This window comes from Podarcis raffonei, chromosome 11, assembly GCF_027172205.1.
Source record: "Podarcis raffonei isolate rPodRaf1 chromosome 11, rPodRaf1.pri, whole genome shotgun sequence".
In the NCBI taxonomy this organism is placed as follows: domain Eukaryota; kingdom Metazoa; phylum Chordata; class Lepidosauria; order Squamata; family Lacertidae; genus Podarcis; species Podarcis raffonei.
This window is the reverse complement of record NC_070612.1, coordinates 50,301,964-50,324,080: the sequence shown is the minus strand read 5'-3', so window position 1 is coordinate 50,324,080 and position 22,117 is coordinate 50,301,964. Positions and strand designations below refer to the sequence as shown.

General features: G+C 42.6%; 1 protein-coding gene across 1 annotated transcript in view; it reads right to left on the bottom strand.

Annotated features, from left to right (window-relative positions):
* CHSY3 (chondroitin sulfate synthase 3) overlaps nt 1–17,724 on the bottom strand; it is a 101,502-nt gene extending 83,778 nt beyond the window's left edge. Inside the window, exons 1-2 of the mRNA XM_053407896.1 lie at nt 16,919–17,724; nt 11,100–11,383 (exon numbers count right to left, since the gene is read on the bottom strand). Coding sequence (XP_053263871.1) covers nt 11,100–11,383; nt 16,919–17,684 — 1,050 coding nt within the window. The 5' untranslated portion in view covers nt 17,685–17,724. The remainder of the gene's footprint in view (nt 1–11,099; nt 11,384–16,918) is intronic.
* Between the last annotated feature and the right edge of the window lie 4,393 nt (nt 17,725–22,117).

Genomic DNA, 22,117 nt, shown 5'->3' with positions numbered 1-22,117 from the left:
AGCCATCGTTTTAGGACTCACAATCCATGGTTCCCCTGGAAACCTCACGAGAGCTATTTAGTAATTTTCAGTCCTATTCTAGCAGTCTGTTGCAAACTGCACCAAACTATATGAGATAAATAGCACCAGGCTTCCCACCCTTGCTTATTCTTAAGTAAAACTGACCCAAATATATTTGGTTACTAGGTCTATGGCTACCCTTCTGCCTGATACAGAAGCTCCAACTGGTGAAAAAAGCTGCAGCTAGCAGCTACACTGTTGATGCGGACAGACTGTTTCCAGCACATAACTCCAGCGCTCATCATCTTGCACTGGCTGGCCATACATTTTGCAACCAGGTTTGAGGTTCTTCATAGAATCATAGTTGGAATTGCAGGAATATGCAGTTGTCCCATACAGTAATAGAGCCTGCAACCTCAGCATTATCAGCGCCATGCTTTAACCAACTGAGCTATCCAGGTCTTGTAATAATTCACAAGGCCATTAACAAGTTGGGTCCAGGACCACCTGCACCCCTTATATCCCTGCCTGGTCACTCAGGTCTTCAGGGGAGTCAATGTTGGTGGCCCACCCCCATGGCTCAGATGCAGAGCCTGTATCCACCAGGAGCTTTGCATTCAGTATCATGGCCTCACTTTTATGGAACTCCACTCCAGCTGAGGTCCACTCCCTGTTGAAATTCTGGCACCTACTAAATACCTTTTTTTAAAAAAAGTTCCAGCAGGCATTTTAACTGAATTCTAGTTTTATAATTTTAACTGATTTTTATTGGTTTTGTATTGAGCTTCTTGTACACTATACTGTAATTAAGTGGTATATAAATTGTCAAAATAAATGAATTTTACAGATCCCCTCCCCCAAAAAAATCAAATTGGGCCTCTTTTTTATATAAGACCATGAAAATGACCAGGTTGTGCAATGCTAACTGTGGTCCAACAAACTGTGCTTCTAGCACAACATTCATAATACAATGTCTTACCTAAAAGATGTATCTATTCTAAAATATGAAAGAGCTTTCCTGAGCAAGGGAAAATACAGAAGTGCTTTCTTGAGAGCACAATTTAATGTGCTGCCTTCAGCAGTACTTGAGGGTTGTTTTAAGAGCATGTTATTCCAAAATTGTATGTGTCCATGAAGAGATGGCAATAGTGAATCATTCAATTATATATTGCTATTGTGCTGGGTTTTTACAGAAATTTTGATAGAGTCTGCCACCTTTTCACGATTATCCCAAATACGGCATTCAGCTGATTAGGTGAATTTTCTCCCTGCAGAGACCAAGGTAAGCTCGTGACAGTTAAAACTGTTGTTAAAATAAGGGTTGCTTTGAACTTTAATTTGTATAAGAATTTAATTTGGACATTTGATATGCTTAGTTGTATTTGTATGTTTCTACTTAGTACACATTTTGCAATTGTGAGAGATAGATATTTATCTGCGCTAGCAAGATCTAGGAATATAACACTATTTTCAGTTACCAGTGGTCCTCTTGACTAATTTACAGAAGCAATAAACTAAGCAATGTTCCTCTTAGAATCAAATTAAAATAGCTTTGCACAATGTTGCAGTAAGATATAACACATTTTTCATCCATATTTTTCTACCAAACTTAACATTTATTTCTGCCAGTGTTTCACTTAATACTCATGCAAGAAAACACCATGTACTACTGTCAATAGTTCTATTTATAACTACAGATACTTGGGTTTTTTTATTTTAAAAAATCTTACTTTTCCCCATGCCCCATAAGCCTATACTATATGTGTGTTTTTGGCAAAAGTAAACAAATCAAGAGACCAGCATTTGCTGGAACCTAGAAATAAATAAAGATAAAGAGACAAAACTGATATTATGTGCTGCTTTAAAACAGGGACATTGAGCTACCCTTGGTTTATAAAGTGCGCATTGTCAAAATATTTCTTAATTCTGACACCTCCCAAATTATAACTGGCAAATGTGAACATTTTAGCACCTTTGCGCAGGTCAACGTATTAATAAACAGTACACATCAAGTTCTCACAGTGGCCAACCAAATGCCTGTGGGGAACCCTCAAGAACACTTAGGGGTTAGATCTTAGCACAAGAACATTTTCTCCTCCTGTGTTCTCCAGCCACCTAGTATATGGAAGCATGACTGCAGGGGCAGAGCATAACCATCATGGCTTGCAGCCTTTGGAAGGCCTCTCCTCCATTCTCTAATCGCCTTCTCCAGCCATCTAAACTGATGGCCATCACCTTCTCCTCTGGCAGTGAGTTCCATAATTTAACTATGTGCTTTGTGGGGGGAAAGTACCCTCTTTTATCTGTCCTGAATCTTCTGACGTTCAGCTTCATTGAATGTCTACAGGTTCTTTTGTTGTTAAGGGAGAAAAACCTTTCTCTAACTACTTTCTCCATGCCATACATAATTTTATAAATTTATATCATGTCGCATCTTACTGGCCTTTTCTCTAAACGAAAAAATCCCAAATATCCACAAAATGGAAGATGGCAGGATCCCCGAGGACGTGCTCTACAGGGAGCTGGCAATCAATCAATCAATCAATCATTATTGTGGTCAAAGACCAGACAGCAAAGTTAACAACAGCAACATATGCCACATCCACATGAATAAGTTGATGTAATTAAAAATTCCCTATACAGTGGTACCTCAGACTATGAACAGCCCTGTTAACGAACTATTCGGTGAACAAACTCCGCAAAACCGGAAGTAGGTGTTCCAGTTAGCGAACTCTGCCTTGGTCTACAAACGGAAGCCGAATGGTAGAAGGGCACCAGCGGTGGGAGGAATCATTAGGGAAAGCACGCTTCAGTTTAAGAATGGTTTTGGTTTAAGAACGGACTTCCAGAATGGACTAAGTTCGTAAACCGAGGTACCACTGTAAACTTGTTTGCCTTAAAAATAACACTCCTTCAGCTAAAATCTGTATTCTGGAGATTAAAATCAGTACTCATTCGCCAGCCATCATTGTCACCACAGCCTGTCTTGTCCTCAGGGAGATGGCTTCAGGCACCAGGCCCTTTGGCAGACCAACTCTGTCTTGCAAAGATGTCTGCAAATGTCACATGAAGGCTGTTAACATCAACCCCACCGTGAGGAAATCCCTTGCAGATGACCACAGTGTCTGGAGACAGTCAGGTCATGCATCCATAGCAGTGACCAGAGATGGAGTAACTGCTGGGAGGAGCGCAGAGAGAAAAACCACCACAGTGCATCCGCAGCAGCACAATCAGACGCCTTCATCTGCCCCAGCTACAACAAACTATGTCTCTCCTATATCAGTCTCTACAACCACAGCAAGCGTTGTAACCTTCCAACAGTTTGACTTTACCCTCAAAGGCACATACCTCCACTGTCTCCCAAGAAAGACAGGTATCACCTCTGCTTGCCTGGAATAAGTTTCAATTTATTTACCCTCATCCAGTCCATTACTGATGACAGACACTGGTTCAGAACTGACACACCTTCCTTGGTTTTAGGAGAAAATAGAGTTGGGAGTCAACAGCATACTGGTGACACTGAAACCCAAAAGTCTGGACAACATCTTCCAGGGATTTCCTGTAAATGTCAAACAGCATGTAGAGACAGAACAGAACCCTGAGGGAGGGACCCTGCAAGCCAACAGCCAAGGCACTGAACAGGAGTCCCCCAGCACCATACTCTGGGCTCATTCCTCGAGGAAAGAATGGAGACACTGTACAGATGATTATGTACGCCATAATAATAACAATTATAACAAATAAAGGCTTGACATATCTCGCTTTGCATGTCATGAGTCTATCACATATATTAGTTTCACCTTTTAAGTTGAATTACTGAAATAAATGAACTTTTCCACAATATTCTAATTTTTTTAGTTTCACCTGTATAACTATGCTTCCAGTACAGTACAGTACAGTGCAGTCACACTATAGATCTGTGTGACAGCTTTATGGTATCTCACTTCCTTTCCTAATGATCCCTAGCATAGATTTTGGCTTTTCCACAGCTGACACACAATGAGCCGATGTCTTCATCAAGCTTTGTACTACAACCCCAAGGTCTTGGTCCTCGCCAGTTGTGGCCAGTTCAGATCCTAAGAACGTGTAAGTGAGATTAAGACTTCACACTTGTTTACACTGAAGTGAATTTGCCATTTTAAGTTTGAAGAAGTCCATCTCTTCTTGTTTTAATGATCCTGAACAATTTAGTATCTTTAGCGAATATGGCCACATTTGGATGGCCTTGGAGAAAAGACCAAAAAAAACCCCTTCATTTGGTATCACCATAAGGTACTTTTTGCATCCTCCCATAGATATGTGCCCAGACCCCAAGATAATGATCATATGCTCTCCTCTGGGTGCACCCACAAAATGAAGCAAATTGAATGGCTTTAAAGAAAAGGGCTTTTTCAGTGGTAACACACTGGTTCTAGAATGCCTTCAACAGAGAGACTCATCTGCTGCCTAGTTTGTGGTCTTTTTGGAGCCAGGTGAAAACTTTTCCATTTTCCCAACCTTTCCAACTTTTAAAAATTTGGTTTAGTGCTTTAGAGATCTTTATCACTAGTCTTTTCTGTTGCTGGTGTTACTTTGGTGTTTTCTGATGATTAAAAAAATTCTTTCTGATTTTATGTTCCTGAGGCATATAATAGTTTGTTATTTTGAGTATTTTCTGTCCTCCACCCAGAGAACTTGGTTAAGTGATGGTATAAAACAGTTGCAAATAAAATTAAAATAAATACATCCGAACAGGGGAATTCTGCCTTAAGGAACTTAAGAAATCATGGTAATAAACCAAGATTTCATACATACAAGAATTACTAATAAAGTACTTTGTGTCACGTTTACTGTGCTAGTCACTCCATCTGATCACAAAGAAAATCTTTGCATTCATTCCACAGTTCCAACCTCCTACAATTAGATAAATCCTATCTGTTTTTATTTTAGAAAGCAGGAATCAGAATGTATCTTTCTATATAAAAGGGGGGGAATGAGTAAGTTCCTAAATCCAGGGAGAAAATGCTCTTACAAATGGAAAAGCCAACAGATACAATCACAGTCTTCTTTACCTCTAATGGGAGAAAAAAAGATTATACTGAAGAGTTTCTAAAATCCTATCTATGCTCCAGGACTAATCTGAAGCCACCAACAGGTCAAAATTATTTTGGACTGCTAGCACTGCACCTCAGGCTTGAAATCAAAGAACACAGATCTATTCTTATACAATTATTTTTGCAATATTGCTCCTATGTGTGTCCTTTTTCAACCTTTCAAATTAAACACCTTATTGAATTATGACAACTCTTAAAAGATGTCACATTTTATAAGATAGGGAGATGCTTCAATAGTTATGTGAGCTGCAAGTTTCTCAAAGCAAGGAGGCCCTCTGCTTTATAATGAAAAAATGCTAGGTTCTTTTTGGAAAATAGCTGGATTCTGCAAACCACCGTATAACATCTCTTGATGGGGAAGCATATCTGAAACATTTGCTCAAGTTACCAGTTTTAAGCTATAAGCACTGGCAGCTGCCACTGCCATTTTGTCCAACAGAAGTGAGCTTAAATCTCCTTGGCACATAAAATTAAAATGCTATTGACAGTGTAATTAATCATTCAATATTTCTGACAAATGTTTTATTCCTAAAAACAAATGAGTAATTAAAAGAAGCATCACATTTTTCACTGCTCTTTGCTCTTTCCTCATGTGAGTTCCCTCCTCCTTTTAATGAAGTATGAGCAGGCAAACTATGGTTAATGTTTGTATTCAAACCACAGTGAGCACACTCACCTCAGTGTGGTTTCAAATTGTGATATTGTAAAGGGACACACTTAATAACAAAATCAAGATTTGGCCTGAAATCTGAAATGTTTTGAAAGCAGTAGAACTGATGTTCCACATCCCCAGTCCAAATTATGCTTACTAAATATTGTTGTATTTAAATCATTCTTAAATGTTTATCTGCCTACAAATGATGATGCTACCCATGTCTTCTTAGGAAAAGCATTCCATTTAAAAAACAAAACAAAAAACCTTGCCTTAGTGAAACCACAACATAGGAAAAGGAAAAAGGTAAAGGACCCCTGGACCATTAAGTCCAGTGAAAGGTGACTATGGGGTGTGGAGTTCCTCTCACTTCAGGCTGAGGGAGCCCGTGTTTGTCCGCAGACAGCTTTCCGGGTCATTTGGCCAGCATGACTAAACCACTTCTGGAGCAACAGGACACCGTAATGAGTGCCAGAGCGCACAGAAAAATTGTTTACATTCCCGCTGCAGCAGTACCTATTTACTACCTGCACTAGTATGCTTTCGAACTGCTAGGTTGGCAGAAGCTGGACAGAGCAACTGCAAGTTAACTGACCAGGGCTCCTTTACCTTTACGTTAAACCACAACATACCCTTGGCTAAAGCAGGATACTAAAAGATGGGGAAAGGCTCTCCTAGAGCATCTTGGTCCTAAATCATTTAAGGCTTTAAAAGACCAGCACAAGTATCTTAAATTGGGCTTGAAAGTGTGTAGATTATATCAATGTAGATTTTTCAAAAAATTATGGAACAACTCTTTCTACCCCCATGAAAATTATTGCAACTGGGTTCTGTACTAATGAAGATCAGGGGTCGGCAAGGTTTACCTCACCTGGGCCATTTCACTCTAGTGGAGATCCTTCCATGGGCCGGATCGCGCCCACGATTTCCGGCGTCTGCACAGATGCCATTTCTGGCGCCACGGAAGTGAGTTCCCGCACCGCACGCAGGGACTCGCCAAGTAGGTGGCTCGGTTCGGGGGTGGCTCGTGGGCCAGTTAAATGACCCCCATGGGCCACTTGTGGCCCGTGGGCCTTAGGTTGCCTACCCCTGTTGTAGATTGTCTTGAAGGGTAACCACACATATAATGCATTACTGTAATATAGTAGTAGGTTACCAAAGCCTGTCTCACTATGGCTAGGCTTTCCTTATCCAGGAACAGTCACTTTTGGCGAACCAGCTGAAGCTGGTAAAAAACACTCTGGGCACCAGGAGCCCAAGTAAATGATAGATCAAGGAGTACCATGAAATGGCATACTTGTTCTTTCTGGGAGAGCAAAACTCACTCCAAAGCAGAATCAATGCCATTTTCCAGGACAGAAAAGCCACCCACCTTCCCTCAGTCTTTTCCTTCTGTTTACATACTCTCTTCACTCCTTAGAGTATAATGACAGAACAAAGGAATGCCAAATTGTTGTTTTAAGATAATATTAACACGTACAAGTGATGTCCACAAGCCCCAGAGCAATATTTGGCTCTATGTTGCAGTTAGGCTATTGCTGTGTAACTAGGTTATAGGCATAAAAATGGGTTCTTGTTCATTAGCAATTTTACTAGCTCACTAGGCCAACACATTCAGCAAATAAGCATCAGCTTGCCTAATAGTGCAAGATATTAAGCTATTACGTTCTGTAACTAATTTATCTTAACCCAAATACCAATGAAAGCCAGCTGGAAAAGCCAATACATCTATGGGAAATAATTAACATATATTTAACAAAAACTGTTAGAGAAACAATACATATGGGGGGGTCAGGAAGCTTCACAAGTGATACTGCAAGTTACTTAAGCTTCTATAGTTGCATTTTTTCCCCAGTATGGCCACAATGAGACAGAACTTTAAACAATAGATATGCATTATGTGAACGAACAGCAGCAAGACGGACTCATATGCTCATCTCTCCTATTCCAGCGTGTCTGGAAGGAGATTGGAAGCTTCCATTTTCATCCTAGACCAACTTTGGATCAGATGTCATCAAATCCTGTACTGGAGAGTCTAAACTATGGCATGCTGAAACAAAGTAGCTTAATAAAAAAACAGTTTGAAGTTAGTTAATTTCAGTAAGCCACAGTTACGCCTAACCACAGTTTATGCAGGTTCAAATGTCACATCCAGCTACAGTTAATCTAAAAGGGAAGCAAAAGTTTCATAACTCCTTGCAGCCATACATGAGGGAATTTGTAAGCCTTTTTGCAGCATGTTTATAAAACTACAGTTTAGCCCCAACCATCCCATAATTATGTATTTTTACTATAAGGACTCGAAATCTGATGGTACTAGTATAGTATAGTATATCTGTAGTCATGCTGCATGTCTGAGAATGGATGCAGGAAATAAGTAATAGCAAATTGTCAGTGGAAAGTCAAAATGAACTGATTTCATTAACCTGGTATTTACTAAGATAACCTTTACCTAAACATGGTTTTTAATTACCTTTGCAGAGAAAAATAAAAACAAATCAGTTTCATGAATTCACTCTACTCTATATGGCACAGCAGCAGTTTCTGCAGGGAGATCTATGCTGTAACTATGGTTTGTTAAATCATACCAAACCAAACTGATTTTGAAACCCTATCTTCCCCCAAAAAAACAAACACACTGCTTCTCCCCTCTTAAACAGACATCCCAATGCAGTTTCTTTTGTTGGAATTTGCTGTTCAAGCAAACACCTCCAAAAGTGAGCCAACTCACAAATGACACATTCCTCATCTTTCTACCTTGGACAACATTAAGACTAACATGGGGCCACAGTTGCCCATATTCTCTGCCACGCAGAAAGCAGCAACCAGAATGCTGGATTAGATAGACGAACTATTTTCCTAAGGCTGCAAACTAAGTACGAGACAAGAGATGGTAACAAAATTGTCGTCACTCTGAACTAGCTTGGTTTGCTCTCACTGACATCATTACCAGGCAAAATCTGACAGGCATCACTGAGGAAGACAAGGTTCTGATTTCAAAGAAAAATGTAACAGAAGCAGTGGCTGTGAAGAAATTACGTACCAACACAAAAGAGTAAGGCATTTACAAGGAATATTCCCACTCTGCCTGACAGTCACATTTTCAAGCTAGAAATGTTTGACAGTGAGTATCAGTCTTGTTTGTGGCATGTTCCAGGTATTTGATTCAAAGATCCTCCATCACAGAGTTGCAGTGTGTTCAGAAATTTCCATATATGACCCAAGGTTAAATGGCCATCCCAACAGTCAAAAGCCTTCATGTTTTAAGCCTTTTCGGGTCTTCCCCTGAACTATGTACCATTAATATGTATGCTCCTGCAAATTCAGTGAAATCCTGTACTTAATTTAGCATTACACCATTAATCCCAGGGGATCTAGAGAAACCGTGTGCTGACAGTCAACATGAAATGAAAAAGAATATATCTAAAATGCCAGTAGAGATTCTTCTCAAAGGATTTATTTTTAAGGTCGGCAAATAATGTGCACTCACTTTAAATTACTTTCAGCAAAGGCCCACTAAAGACAATGTAAGTACTTCAGCATTTGCACACTGAAAATGTAAATGTACAGCCAACCAAATAAAAATAGTCACGTTCTCACTTTAAAGACCAACACATTATGCAAACTGATACATATTTAGGTTTAGCTACTAACATGAATTAGTAGCTAACTAACATGTTAGCTACTAACATGAGTTTGAACAAACTGCGGAAGGCAGAAGACAGGAGTGCCTGGCGTGCTCTGGTCCATGGGGTCATGAAGAGTCAGACATGACTAAATGACTAAACAACAAATACGTATTTACTCAGGTTAACCCCACTATATTCAGTGAGATTTACTCCAAGGTGGTTGTGCTTAGGACTGCAGCCTGAAATAATGAAGATGAACTCACAAGTAAATGTTTTGGATAAAGAAAGAGCACATCATCTTACTTTCCAAAGCTCAAAACAGATTCTTGAATAATGCCCTGAAAAACTCCTGAAATTAGTATTTTCCTCCCAAAGGTCACAACTCAATTAAGGAGTTGCATTGAAATAATTATAAAGCTGATATTTTACATATTACATTTTAATATATCATACTGGTTTTAATATATTTATAGAACATGGATGTTTAGAAGTCATAGGCTTTACTTAAAAAATACATTCAATCAAAAGAACAGGGTACCCTGAGCTGAAATTTGCTGTATAATGCACAAATCCAATTGCTCTTCTGCGTTTTGTTCTTCATGGCACATAACCTCTTTCATTGGCCTATTTAAATTGATTTTTTTCACTACTTAATGAGATAGTGACACAGGGGCAAGCATATTCCAATACTAAACCACCAGCACAAAGACATGGATCATATGCATAATAAAAGTTACAACTGTTTATGTCATCCATTGATGCAACGCAAAATCTAGGCATGTCGCCTTGCTGAAAAGTTATGGGGATTAATAACTTGATCCTGACCACGCTCACACAGATGTTTTCATTTAATTTTGACAAAACATATATCAAATGTGCATAGGGCTTCAAGCTTGGTACACATTTTCACAACTGGTTTTTTTTAGGGTGAGCTACGGATGTAGAAAACAGAGTTTTTCTGCTCCATGTATATTATGCAGACATACAGTAGTTTCGTCTAAATTGGCTCCCCTCATCATAGTGGGTTGATCAGTGTCACCAGAGAATGGACCTATATAGCGGGGGGGAGGGACAGGAAGTGAGCTTGAGGCAAAGCAGTTATGTTTTAAACCAGGGGTCAGCAAACTTTTTCAGCAGGGGGCCGGTCCACTGTCCCTCAGACCTTGTGGGGGGCCAGACTATATTTTGAGGGGGGGTGAATTCCTATGCCCCACAAATAACCCAGAGATGCATTTTAAATAAAAGCACACATTCTACTCCTGTAAAAACACCTGGCAGGCCCCACAAATAAACCAGAGATGCATTTTAAATAAAAGGGCACATTCTACTCATGTAAAAACATGCTGATTCCCAGACAGTCTGCGGGCCGGATTTAGAAGGCAATTGGGCCGGATTTGGCCCCCAGGCCTTAGTTTGCCTACCCATGTTTTAAACAACCACTTCTCCCAACCCACCCTGCTCACTCAGCTCTCACCTCTGCCTTTGTTTCAAATAACCACTTCCCCCTCTGTTTCCTTTATTCAACCGCCATTTAAAAACCTGCCTTCTCATTTGCTCTCCCACCCCCCAGCCTGACTTCATGCAAATCCAGGATTGTGATGGGGCACTACAAATCCCCCAGTATGGGGGCATATCCTCCAATCAGGACTGTGTGATGACAGCTTTACATTTTTATGTATATAGGAAGACTTCGAAAACCACTATTACTAATCCACTCTTCCTTACCTCATACGACCAGACACACTGAGTTCCACCAAACCGCCGAACACATCGGCCCACTTCCACATCCTCGTGAGTAGTGTACATTTCTCGAAGGCATTCACCTATATGTGGCACCATTCTCCTAAGAACTTCGCGGCTGAAGATCATCCCAGGTCCTCCCATGCAGAAATTCTCCCCTGGCTCAAGGCCCAGTTTTCCAAGTTCTTCAATATTCCCCAGTCCTGTCTGGCCCAAATAGAGAGGTTTACTGCTGTTCAGTGACCGAAGGAACTCTTCCAATTTTTCCCCTGTAAGAAAAAGGAGAGGAAATATTGTTTATGCCACACAATCAAGAGATTCTGTCTTTTAACATTACAACTATAATCACTTGCTCTAACACAGCAATTACCTCTCTTCCACTAACACAGCAATTACCTCTCTTCCACTTCAACGAAATGAAAGCATACCAAGGCAAGAGGAAGAGAAGGATAGTAGGACTTTGAAAACTTTCTACATGCTACTGGGGCCATGACTGCCTGTCATATTAAGTCAATGTTTCTCTAGGACAGTGGCTTAGTCCCTAGAACCAGTAAAAGACACTTCTGCTTACACAAGGGGAAATCAGATTCCTACCATTTCCAACCTCCATCACCCCCAGTTGCATCCTCCTACACTGGATTTCAAACTTCATGAGCAACCTTTTCAGGATCTGCAGTGGGATAAAGGGAAAGCCCCATTGTGTAAGCAGAACTCTGAGTTCTGTGGATATAAACTAATTCCCAGATTCAAGAGTTAAGTAGCAAGCTTAAAATACACCAATGTCCGCCATCCACTTTCTCCCCACTTGGTTACTGATGCAACTGTACCCATTTTCTCTTTCTTTGTGACTGTTACCATGACATACACACTGTTGAGCTTCTAGGCATCCAGGGGCCATTCAAGCACCTGGGTGGAAGAAAAGCATACCTAAACTTAAAATAGTTCGGTGAGCCATTTGTACAACTAGAGCCAAAATTAATAAAGGGAGGTAAGTAACTACAACGGTGGCAGAAGAAAAATATGGGAAAAGTAGAGGAAGAGCCCAAGCAAGCAAAGTTGGAGCATGCACCTTAAAAAAAAAATTAAAATTGCCGACATAGACATATATTTGCAAGGCTGAGCACTGTTTATGACAGTGAAAAATACTGCAAGTTAAAATAAGGGAGTATAGCTATATACTTTCCTTAAAGTAAATCCCACTAAAATCAATGGAATTTAATTCTAATCGAATATACTGAAGTGCAAATTAAGTTTAAAATAGAGGGCAATAGTTATATGGATAAATGAACTTTATAAAAACCTTTTAAAGGGGAAGGGCCATGAAATGTAGCAGTGTATTTGCTTTACATACAGAAGGCCCCCGGTTCAATGCCTGGCATCTCCAGATAGGACTGGGTTTCACCTTCTGCCTGAAATCTTGAAGAGCCAATGCAAGCCTGTGCAGACAGTACTGAGTTCGATGGTTTGGCTCAGTTTAAGGCAGCTTCCTCCATTCCTCTTTTGATTCTGTTGCAGGCTACCGCAATGTCACTGTTGCAGAGAAGTGTTATAAACTCAGATACTGTATATATGCTAGGCACCCAGTGACTCCTTAAACCAGAGTTATAGTTGCCAAAACGCAATGCCTGGTTGCCATTTTTGGGCGAAATGCCTCAAAAGTCTATTTTTCAATACAACCTTTTGGTTCCTGAAATTTGGACTGATTGTGCAGATCGAATATCACGGGCAGAATTCTACAGGATGTGTTGCTAGTGTGTGAAAACAGTCAAGATCCAAGGATCTCCAGGCATGCACCTTCAGATGGTGGAGACGTCAGGCACCATCCTGGTGGCCCGGATATCTTCACTTGGTCGCAACTGACTGATAGCCAGGTGCAATATGTGCCTAGCACCTGGCAAATTTTGAAAGCAGCTGCAGAGTCCAATGTTATGTATTAAAGTATTATTATTATTATTATTATTATTAAAAAGTTTAACCTTGGTGTAGAAAGCAATTTGAATTGTCAATAAGTACGTTCCCCTGCACTTGCATGGCTGAATATGTTAACTTGAAAACTGACACTTGTAACAAAGGCCATTGTTTGTTTGTTTATATATAGAGCGAGAGAGAGATATTATCACAATGCACAATTAAATGATTTTTATTCTTTTTGCAGTGTAACTCAGATTGATCTGCTTCATTACCAATTTTCACAGTCTCTTAACATCACTGGTAATATTGACCATTATTTGCTACATAATAACAGTGTGTGACATCCAACCTTAGCCATACTCAGAACATACCCAATGAAATCAATGGACTTGAGTTTCTTAAGGAAGTACTGCAAAACCTTGAGCACTGCTTTAAAATTTCTCCACTCAAGCAACATACTCTCTGGATTTACAATAATAAAACATATATACTGCCAGTAGCCCAAATGCACTCAAAGGATGTGCATCCCCATTTGCAACAAGCGACACATCCATCCACTTCAGTGGGGCTCAGGTAAGCATCCTAATGCACGTAGAGATGTGCACCTGGAAGCACATCAGCAATGTGCACAAAGGGAGGGTACTTGTGCAGGCAGATTCTGTCCTGATGAATCTGTATAAAGGCTTTCCACAATGCCCTGCTGCAAACCCAGACCAGGAATGTGACAAGTTGCCTATCTCTATTAAGAGCTGAAGAGGGGGAAAGATTGTGAACAACAACAAAAATGCACTGAATTAAGCAACAACATAACATATACTTTGCAATTTTTTACTTTTATCTTCCTTACATTTTAAAACGGGGGCAAAAAAATATTTAAAGTCATTAAAGAACCAAAGCGTTTGCATTCCAGTTCCTAAGTTAAAAAGGACAGCAGTGGATAACCAACATGTAATGCTACCTGTATACTTACAAAGGGTAAGATGAGGATGGACTGCCACCCTTAGGTTGCAAAGCTGAGTGATGCAAGAAATTCAACTGTAGCATACTAAAAAACAATGCTGAATTCCTATCAACCCTAAATTAACATCTCCCCTGCATTTTATTTCACACCATGTAAACTAGATTGTTTATCTCCCGCCCTTTTTCCCTGACACAGGGAGGATTATTTATTTTTACTGGAGAGGCCAGAGAACAATTATGTTTGGACAACATTTGACAGGTTTCAGGACCTTTTTGTTAACTCGTGATTAACTCAAATGTAAGCTCCACTAGGTTCTATGTGCTTTACTACCAGTAAATGAGTCTAGGGTTGCAGCCCAAGACATATTGAACTGTGATTGTGTTCCTAGAAGGCTATATTCCCAGTTGGTCACAGAGATCACTAAAGGGCAGAGTTGAGCAAAAAGATGCCTTGGTTCCATAACTGATATTGATATTCCTTGAAAAGTCTTGAGACCGGTCAATTCCTTTTGCCTTGTAACTTAAAGAAAGTTCCAACTAAAGAACAACACTGGTAACCAGTGCAATGCAGAAATATGAAACCAATAACATCTGGATGATCGCACTTTGACCATTTGCTGTCTCTGTAATGCATAAACAGTTACTTAAGTGAAACTAAGAACTTTTTAACCAAATCAGGGACTTAAGTGAACACTTCAATCTTATTTCTAAAAGGAAATGTTATCAACATTCCTTACTACTTATGGATGGAGGAAACTATTATGCTGACAAGCACATTACTTCTGAAACACATGCTCCTTTCTGCATTGCCCACAGAGCTATGGACACCAGGATCTCAACATGTCACTCGCACAACATGCCAAGTGATCTTGAAAATAAGCAAAGAATTGAAAGATAATTCCAGCATTTGTTGTTAATGACATTAAATAAATGTTTACATGTGGCTGAGTACAAAAATATAGGCTACGCTTTCTAAATCTAAAAAAAGAGAATAGATTATGTATGGATGAAGCATCATAATCTTGTTTTACACCCAGTTATTGGCATGAATTATTCCTTGCACTTTCAGCCTCTTGCCTTGTTAACTTCTCCTCCCTTCAGCCTGTCACATCAATGTATATGCATCCTACAACTTTCTCCGTCCACTTCCAGCTTCACCTTGCAAAACTTTCTGAGACTATAAACTGGTTTGTCTTTATCCTTAAGCACTGGATTCCAGCTGTTCTGCTGGAACTCATCGCAAACCTGCAAATCCTTAACAAGCTGCAAGCCATAAAAGCTTTCATGCAATTAAATACCACATCAGACTGCGTATACTGCTAGGAAGAAATCCAACTCACCCACCTTCTACCAGTATAACTTTTATAATAGTCTAATAATAATATACAACAAAATAGTCCTAAAGCTTCCTGGTTGTTGCCACAGGTCTCCCATCACACTTTCAAGCAAGCCACAGTTTCTGTGACTACAGTACTTCAGAACATTTACTGTGAACATCACTGCTCTTGATAATATGTTAATGCAGGTAAAACTCCAAATTTGTAGAAATAATAAGTGAATGTCTGCATTTCTATCAATTAAGGCCAGAGGGAAGACTTAATTTGTTTCTTTTCATCCCACATTGCAGGTGACTTAAGAGTCTTCCACAAGATGGGCTCTCGGCCAGAGGAAAAACAGAGCCTAAAACTCTGACAAACACTGACAGGTCTAAGCAAAGTCCTGGAGTTTGGAAGGTGGGGCAGGGACCTGCACAGGCAGGTGTGTGCTCAACAAAACCACTAGAGATCTAGGAAGCCAGCCATGCTGCCACACTCACTTCTGTTTTAAAAAGGGGTCATTAAATGGCATAACTTTCCAAGTTATTTATTGCAGGTAGGATGCAGCAGAAAGCTACCCAAAGCACCTGAGATTCTAACCAACTTGTTGAAACCTGATGTAACAAACTCAGCTTTGCAAAAAAAGAAATACATCTCAGTGTGTCCCTTTTTGACAACTCTGCAAGGTAAGCCAACTGGAGAAAGGGCCTGAATAGGATAGGTGCTACTCTTAATCACTTGTAGGTTGCCATGCAGTGTGAATGGGCCTGGCACTGAAATTTGCCCAACCCCTTCATGGGGAATTTGGTGGGTACTCGGGCACCCTGGGCACCAGCACCTATGGGCTGCAGCACAATCCTATTCATGTTTGCACTGAGGTCAGTGGGGAACATCACTGCCCTAATGCTCAGGATTGCAGGACACGTGTAAGACGCCGCTCCAGTGCAACTCCTAAAATGAGTGGCATCGAGTCTCCACTCTTGCATGCCCAGAAGGCCTGGTGGTCTACAGTTTCACACATGCAGGCATCTACCGAGACTTTCTCAGTGGTGCGCCCATGCACTTTGCCCATGCCAGGTCCGCCTTGTTTCACCATACTTCACATGGTTGTTCAGAGCTTAAAAACCCGGGAAACGTCAGTAGCAAGTCCCGGGGCTCAGCCCTTCAGCCCCGCCATCCATCCAAAGGGCTGCCATACCTTCAAGTGTTTTAACACTGCACCCAGAAAACAACTTGAGCATCATTTAGCAGGCCATATGACAAATCTATTTCACACTTGCTCCAAAGAACATGCAACTTGCATTATAAATTTCATGTTTATAAAAATATGGGGCAGCCATAACGTCTAGATTTTCAAAGACATGACCGAGATTTCAAAGGCGGAATTGACTTGGGAGGGGGGATTTCCAAAGTCAATCAAAAAATCATTTTTGGGTGGAAACTCAGCAACTTTTGGGTTTTGTCTTTAAAAAACTCAACAACTTTTGGGGGTTTCCTTTAAAAAGAAGCTCATCAATTTCGGGTCTTCCTAAAAAAACCCACACTCAACAACTTTTGGGGTGTCCTGGCTTTTACTTTGTGAAACAGGGCGCCCCTCTCCATCCCTCCCCTTTTCACCTTTGATGTAGACGTCGTCGTCGGCGCGCATGAACCACTCGTAGGCGTCCAGGTAGTGGTCGTGCATGTACTTGAGCATCATGAAGGACTTCTTCTGCGGCGGGTACGAGTCGTCCACGCCGGGCAAGGCGACCACGGGTAGCGGCCGCTCCCCTCTCGTGGCGGCCGGAGGCACCGAGCCTTGGCTGGAGAAGAACTCCACCCGGCCGGGGATGGAGGCGGCCCACGTCCGCTGCGCCGCCAGCGCGCGGCTGCCCAGGTACTTCTGCGCGGTCATCACTCCGACGTAGAGGAAGCGGCCGCGGGGCGCGCAGCCCGGCGCGCCCGCGTAGTCCCCGCTGCCGTTGTGGCTGCTGCTGCCGTGGCGCCCGGCGCCTTCTTCCTCTTCTTCCTCCTCCTCCTCCTCCAGAGGCGGCGGCGGCGGGGGCGACGGGTCTCCTTCTCCGGCGGCTGCCACGGCGAAAGCGGGCGGGGGCTGGCCCTCCGGTTCCCGCCTCTGCTGCTCCGCTTCGGCCGCCTCAGGGCGCAGCTGCCTCTTGTCCGCGGGCAGCGCAGCCGCGCGGCCGTAGAAAGCGCAGAGGCGGCCGCCGACGACGCCCGCCCCGGCGGAACTCACGCCGCCGCCTCCTCCTCCGCCGCCGCCGCCTCGCCTTTTCCTCTCGCTCAGCTCGGCCACTTTGGGCGCGACGAGCCACGAGGCGACGGTGAAGCCCAGCACCAGCCCCAGCGCCACGCTGAGCCACGGGCGCCGGGAGCGCGCGGCCATGGCGCTGGGGAGGCGAGCTGAGGGTCCCGCTGCTGCCGCCGCCTCTCCGCCGTCACCACAGAGTCCGCTTCTCGGCGCGCAGCTGAGGCAGAGAAGGCGGCGGCGGCGGCTCCGAGCGAAAACTTCTCTCCCGCCGCCGGCGCCGCGGAGGCACACGTCGGGCTTCGCTGGCGGCGACGGCGGCGGCACCTGGGCGGCGGCGGCCCCTCCCACGGCCCGGCCTCCTCCGCGCAAGGGCGGCAGAAGAAGAAGAAGCAGCAGCCAGCGAACGAACGAGCGACCGCTGCTGTTGCTTCTGCTGCTGCCGGAGCCGGGCAGGGAGGCCGGCGCCGCCGCCGCTCGCGCCGCCTCGCTCTGCGCCGCCGGCCGTGGATTCCGAGCGCCTCCCTCAGGAAGGAGCGGCTACAGCCGGCGCCACTCCCACGGTGGGATGGGGGGGGGTTGCTGCTACACGAGACTCCTCCGCAACGGCCTCTCCGCAAGGGAATCGTCTCTTTCCCTCAGAATTCCCAGGCCTGCCATACGTCCGTGTTTTGCAGGACACGTCCAGGAATTCCCCTCGGAAAATGTCGTCCGGGATTATTATTAGATTTCATTTCATTATTTTATAGACAGAGTTTCTATTGAGTTTTCCATTTTTACGTCTCAGCACAAACATCTCCCATCATATTCTGTATATTCAGTTTCTTCCCTCTTCCTCCTTCCAAGGTTCAGTTCATCCCCTGTAGTTATAGTTATAATCCGTGGGTTGCCATCTGATTTTATTCTGCTCCAAATTTGATTTTAAGCTGCATTTTAATCAATTGTTTGATTTATGTTTTTAATGTATCATACTTTGATGTTAGCTGCCCTGAGCCCGGTCCTGGCCAGGGAGGGCAGGGTATAAATAAAAATTATTATTATTGTTGTTGTTGTTGTTGACTCTCATTCCTGCATATTTTAACTATAGCCACTGTTTATTAGTTCTCCTTATTAGTTCTCCACTCTTGCAACACCCACAAATGTCACTTTGCACTGTCGATTTTGTCTCATTCTGCCCACGTTTTCACCTGTGCGCTATGGTTTTCCATATACAGTGGTATCTCTGGTTACGAACTCCACTAACCTAGAAGTAGGTCTCCTGGTTGCATACTTTGCCCCAGGATGCGAACGGAAATCATGCGCTGGAGGCGCACATGCATCAGGAGACCCCATTAGCGAAAGCACGCCTCAGGATAAGAACGGTTTCAACTTAAGAATAGACCTCCGGAATGAATTAATTTCGTAACCAGAGGTACCACTGTATCATTTCCCGACTCATCTTTAAATACCGGTTCTTCTTGCTCTCTCATTCCATATGTTAAACCTGCTAATTCCAGAAATAAACCAGAAATAGACGGGCCTGGATTATTGTTTGGAAATTGGGCAAATGTTTGAAATGTTAGACATGTCTAAACCAGGCATGTCCAAAGTCCGTTTTGGGGCCCAGTCTGACCTGGCGGTGGTTTTAATCTGGCCCCTGTGGTAGTTTATTTCCTGGGGTAAATCATAAAAAAGCTCAACAACTTCAATTCTTTGGTTGGCCCTTCGGTCGGCCCTCATGGTCCTTCACTTCATCAAATCTGGCCCTCTTTGAAAAAAGTTTGGACACCACAAAGCTCAACAGTTTTGGGTCTTCCTAAGAAAAGCTCAACAACTTCCGAGTGTTCCTTTAAAAAAATTACTTTTTACTTTTTGAAATATGGCAACCCCAGAATTAGTCTTCCCACAATGCTTTTCTTCCAGTAACTCTTTGCGCCCAGAGTCCGGGATTCCTCTTGTACGTCGGCAGCTCGTCATTTCTTCACAAATGGTCACACAAATCCCTTCTCACCATTCCTTCTTCATCTGCACCTTCCTTTCTTACAAAATGTGTTTCTTTCAAATGGGGAGAGGAGAAAATTGAGAGAAGCAGAGAGGGGAAAGAGGAATCGTCTCCGTCTCCATCTCCTCTTCCCTCAAGCCAGCAGAAAAGAGAAGGAGCTGAGAGGTAGGGTAGGTGTGTGTCCGGAAATTCCCGGACAAATACAGAATGCTGCGCCTGAAAGCAGTGTCCGGGCCGGAATTGGCATTAAGCATCTGGGAAAATCTGGACATACAGCATCTGACGTCGGCAGTGCCGTTTTTGCCGATTTCTCTCAAAGACAGGTTAAAAATAACTGAGAAATGCCCAATTTCTTTGCTAGAAGAAAAAGTTGCCACAACTTTTTTTTGTAAGTTTATAATTTTTATTTTTAACAAATAAACTTTTCAACAAAACAATTAAAACACTTCTCACCTATCAGACCTCGACTTCCCTCCCCCTTTCAGTAGTTCCATGAATTTACCCTCTTCTTCTTCTGCACATCCCAATTAACTCTATTTAATCTTTTCCTCATCCATTTCATATGTTTTAGAAACTGCAAGTTTTTACAAGAATTTTACAAGTGTCTTGCAAATTGTTTGTAAATATTCAATAAATGATTTCTATTCCTTAATAAAAAGTTGGTTGTCTTGATTTCTTATTCTTCTAGTAAATTTCACCATTTCTGCATATTCCTTTAATTTCTGTAGCCATTCTTCTTCCGTCAGGACTTCTTCTTTCTATTTGGGGGCAAATGTCATTCTTGCAGCGGTGGTTGCATACATAAATAAATTTCTATATCATTTAGGTAACTCTGATCCCATAATTCCCAAAAGAAAAGCTTCTGGTGTTGTTGTTTTTTACAAATGTTATCTTATCAATTCATTATATATCATTTCCCAGTAAGCTGTAACCTTATTACAATACCACCACATATGAAAAAAGGTACCCTCTATCCCATGGGTAGGCAAACTAAGGTCCAGGGGCCAGATCCGGCTCAATTGCCTTCTAAATCCGGCCCACGGATGGTCCAGGAATCAGTGTGTTTATTTGTGGGACCTGCCTGGTGTTTTTACATGAGTAGAATGTGTGCTTTTATTTAAAATGCACCTCTGGGTTATTTGTGGGGCATAGAAATTCATTCATTCCCCCCCCCAAAAAAATATAGTCTGGCCCACCACATGGTCTGAGGGACAGTGGACTGGCCCCCTGCTGAAAAAGTTTGCTGACCCCTGCTTCTCACTTCTAACACATATGCGAGTTTGACCTATACATTTTTGCCAGTCTACTTGGTGTTAGATACCATCTGTATAACATTTTCATATGCATGCTGTAAATTTTATACCCATACATCCACAGTCTTTCCCATGCCTCATTTCTATGTTGTGCTCAACAAAACAACAAACGAACCCCAACAATTTCCCTCCGCCCCCCAAAAAATTCAACAACTTTGGACAAAACTTTTAAAAAGCTGAACTGTTTTGGCTAATCAAAACAGACAAACGAAAAACCTCAACATCTCTCCCCCCCAACCCCCCCAACTTTTCTGTCCAGATTTTCACTTTTTGAAAGATGGCAATTTCATCACCTTATAAAACCAATTTGAAAGAAGGAGGGAAGGCTGTTGCATTCCCTGACAGCAAAGGGAAAAAAATCTGGGTATTGAGGCCTCTGAAGGCACTTGGGAATGATTCCCACTGAACTCAGTGTCGCTTACTCCTGAGTAGGCACAAGACAGCGCTGTGGGAGTTATTTAGGGTTGCCATACATTCAGGAAATCCCAGACATGTCCTCCAATTGGGGCCTACCTGCCCACCTGGTGGTATTTTTACCTTTTATAGCAAATGTTTGGGATTTTGGGGGTTCGGGTTCAGGTTGTGACAAGGGTGCGGGCAGCTTGGGCTTGGCGGCTGGCCAGGGGGTGAGTGGGTGCCCAAAATACGCTCAACTACTTTATGGGTGATTGCTGGATTTTTACCACTTGATATATGGCAACTCTGTATTTGGGAGCACAGATGGTGCGCACTGCTGTCTTCTGCACAGATCTACATGAGAAATGTACCCCATACCCCCCAACATTTCTCTGAGTCCTTACCAGCTCTACCTGGGATTGGAGCTAGAAGAGAAAAGAGATCCCTTGTTTCTGCTTATGGAAGGTTAATCTAATGCTTCTCTGGGAAGAAGGGATGATTGACTATGAAACAGATTGTGACTGTAGTGGTGATTATATGCCTTATGAGTATGTAAATGGCTAGTGTTTACTTTCATTTTAATTTGGGCCAAGGGACAGCACCAGATCCTGTTTTCAAAGCAAGGATCAGTCCTGGGACATGCAACAGGGGGCTTCTGAATACAGTGGTACCTCTGATTACAGACGCTCCAGGTTACAGACGCTTCAGGTTACAGACTCTGCTAACCCAGAAATAGTACCTTGGGTTAAGAACTTTGCTTCAGGATGAGAACAGAAATCGTGCAGTGGTGGTGTGGCAGCAGCAGGAGGCCCCATTAGCTAAAGTGGTACCTCAGGTTAAGAACAATTTCAGGTTACGAACAGACCTCCAGAACGAATTAA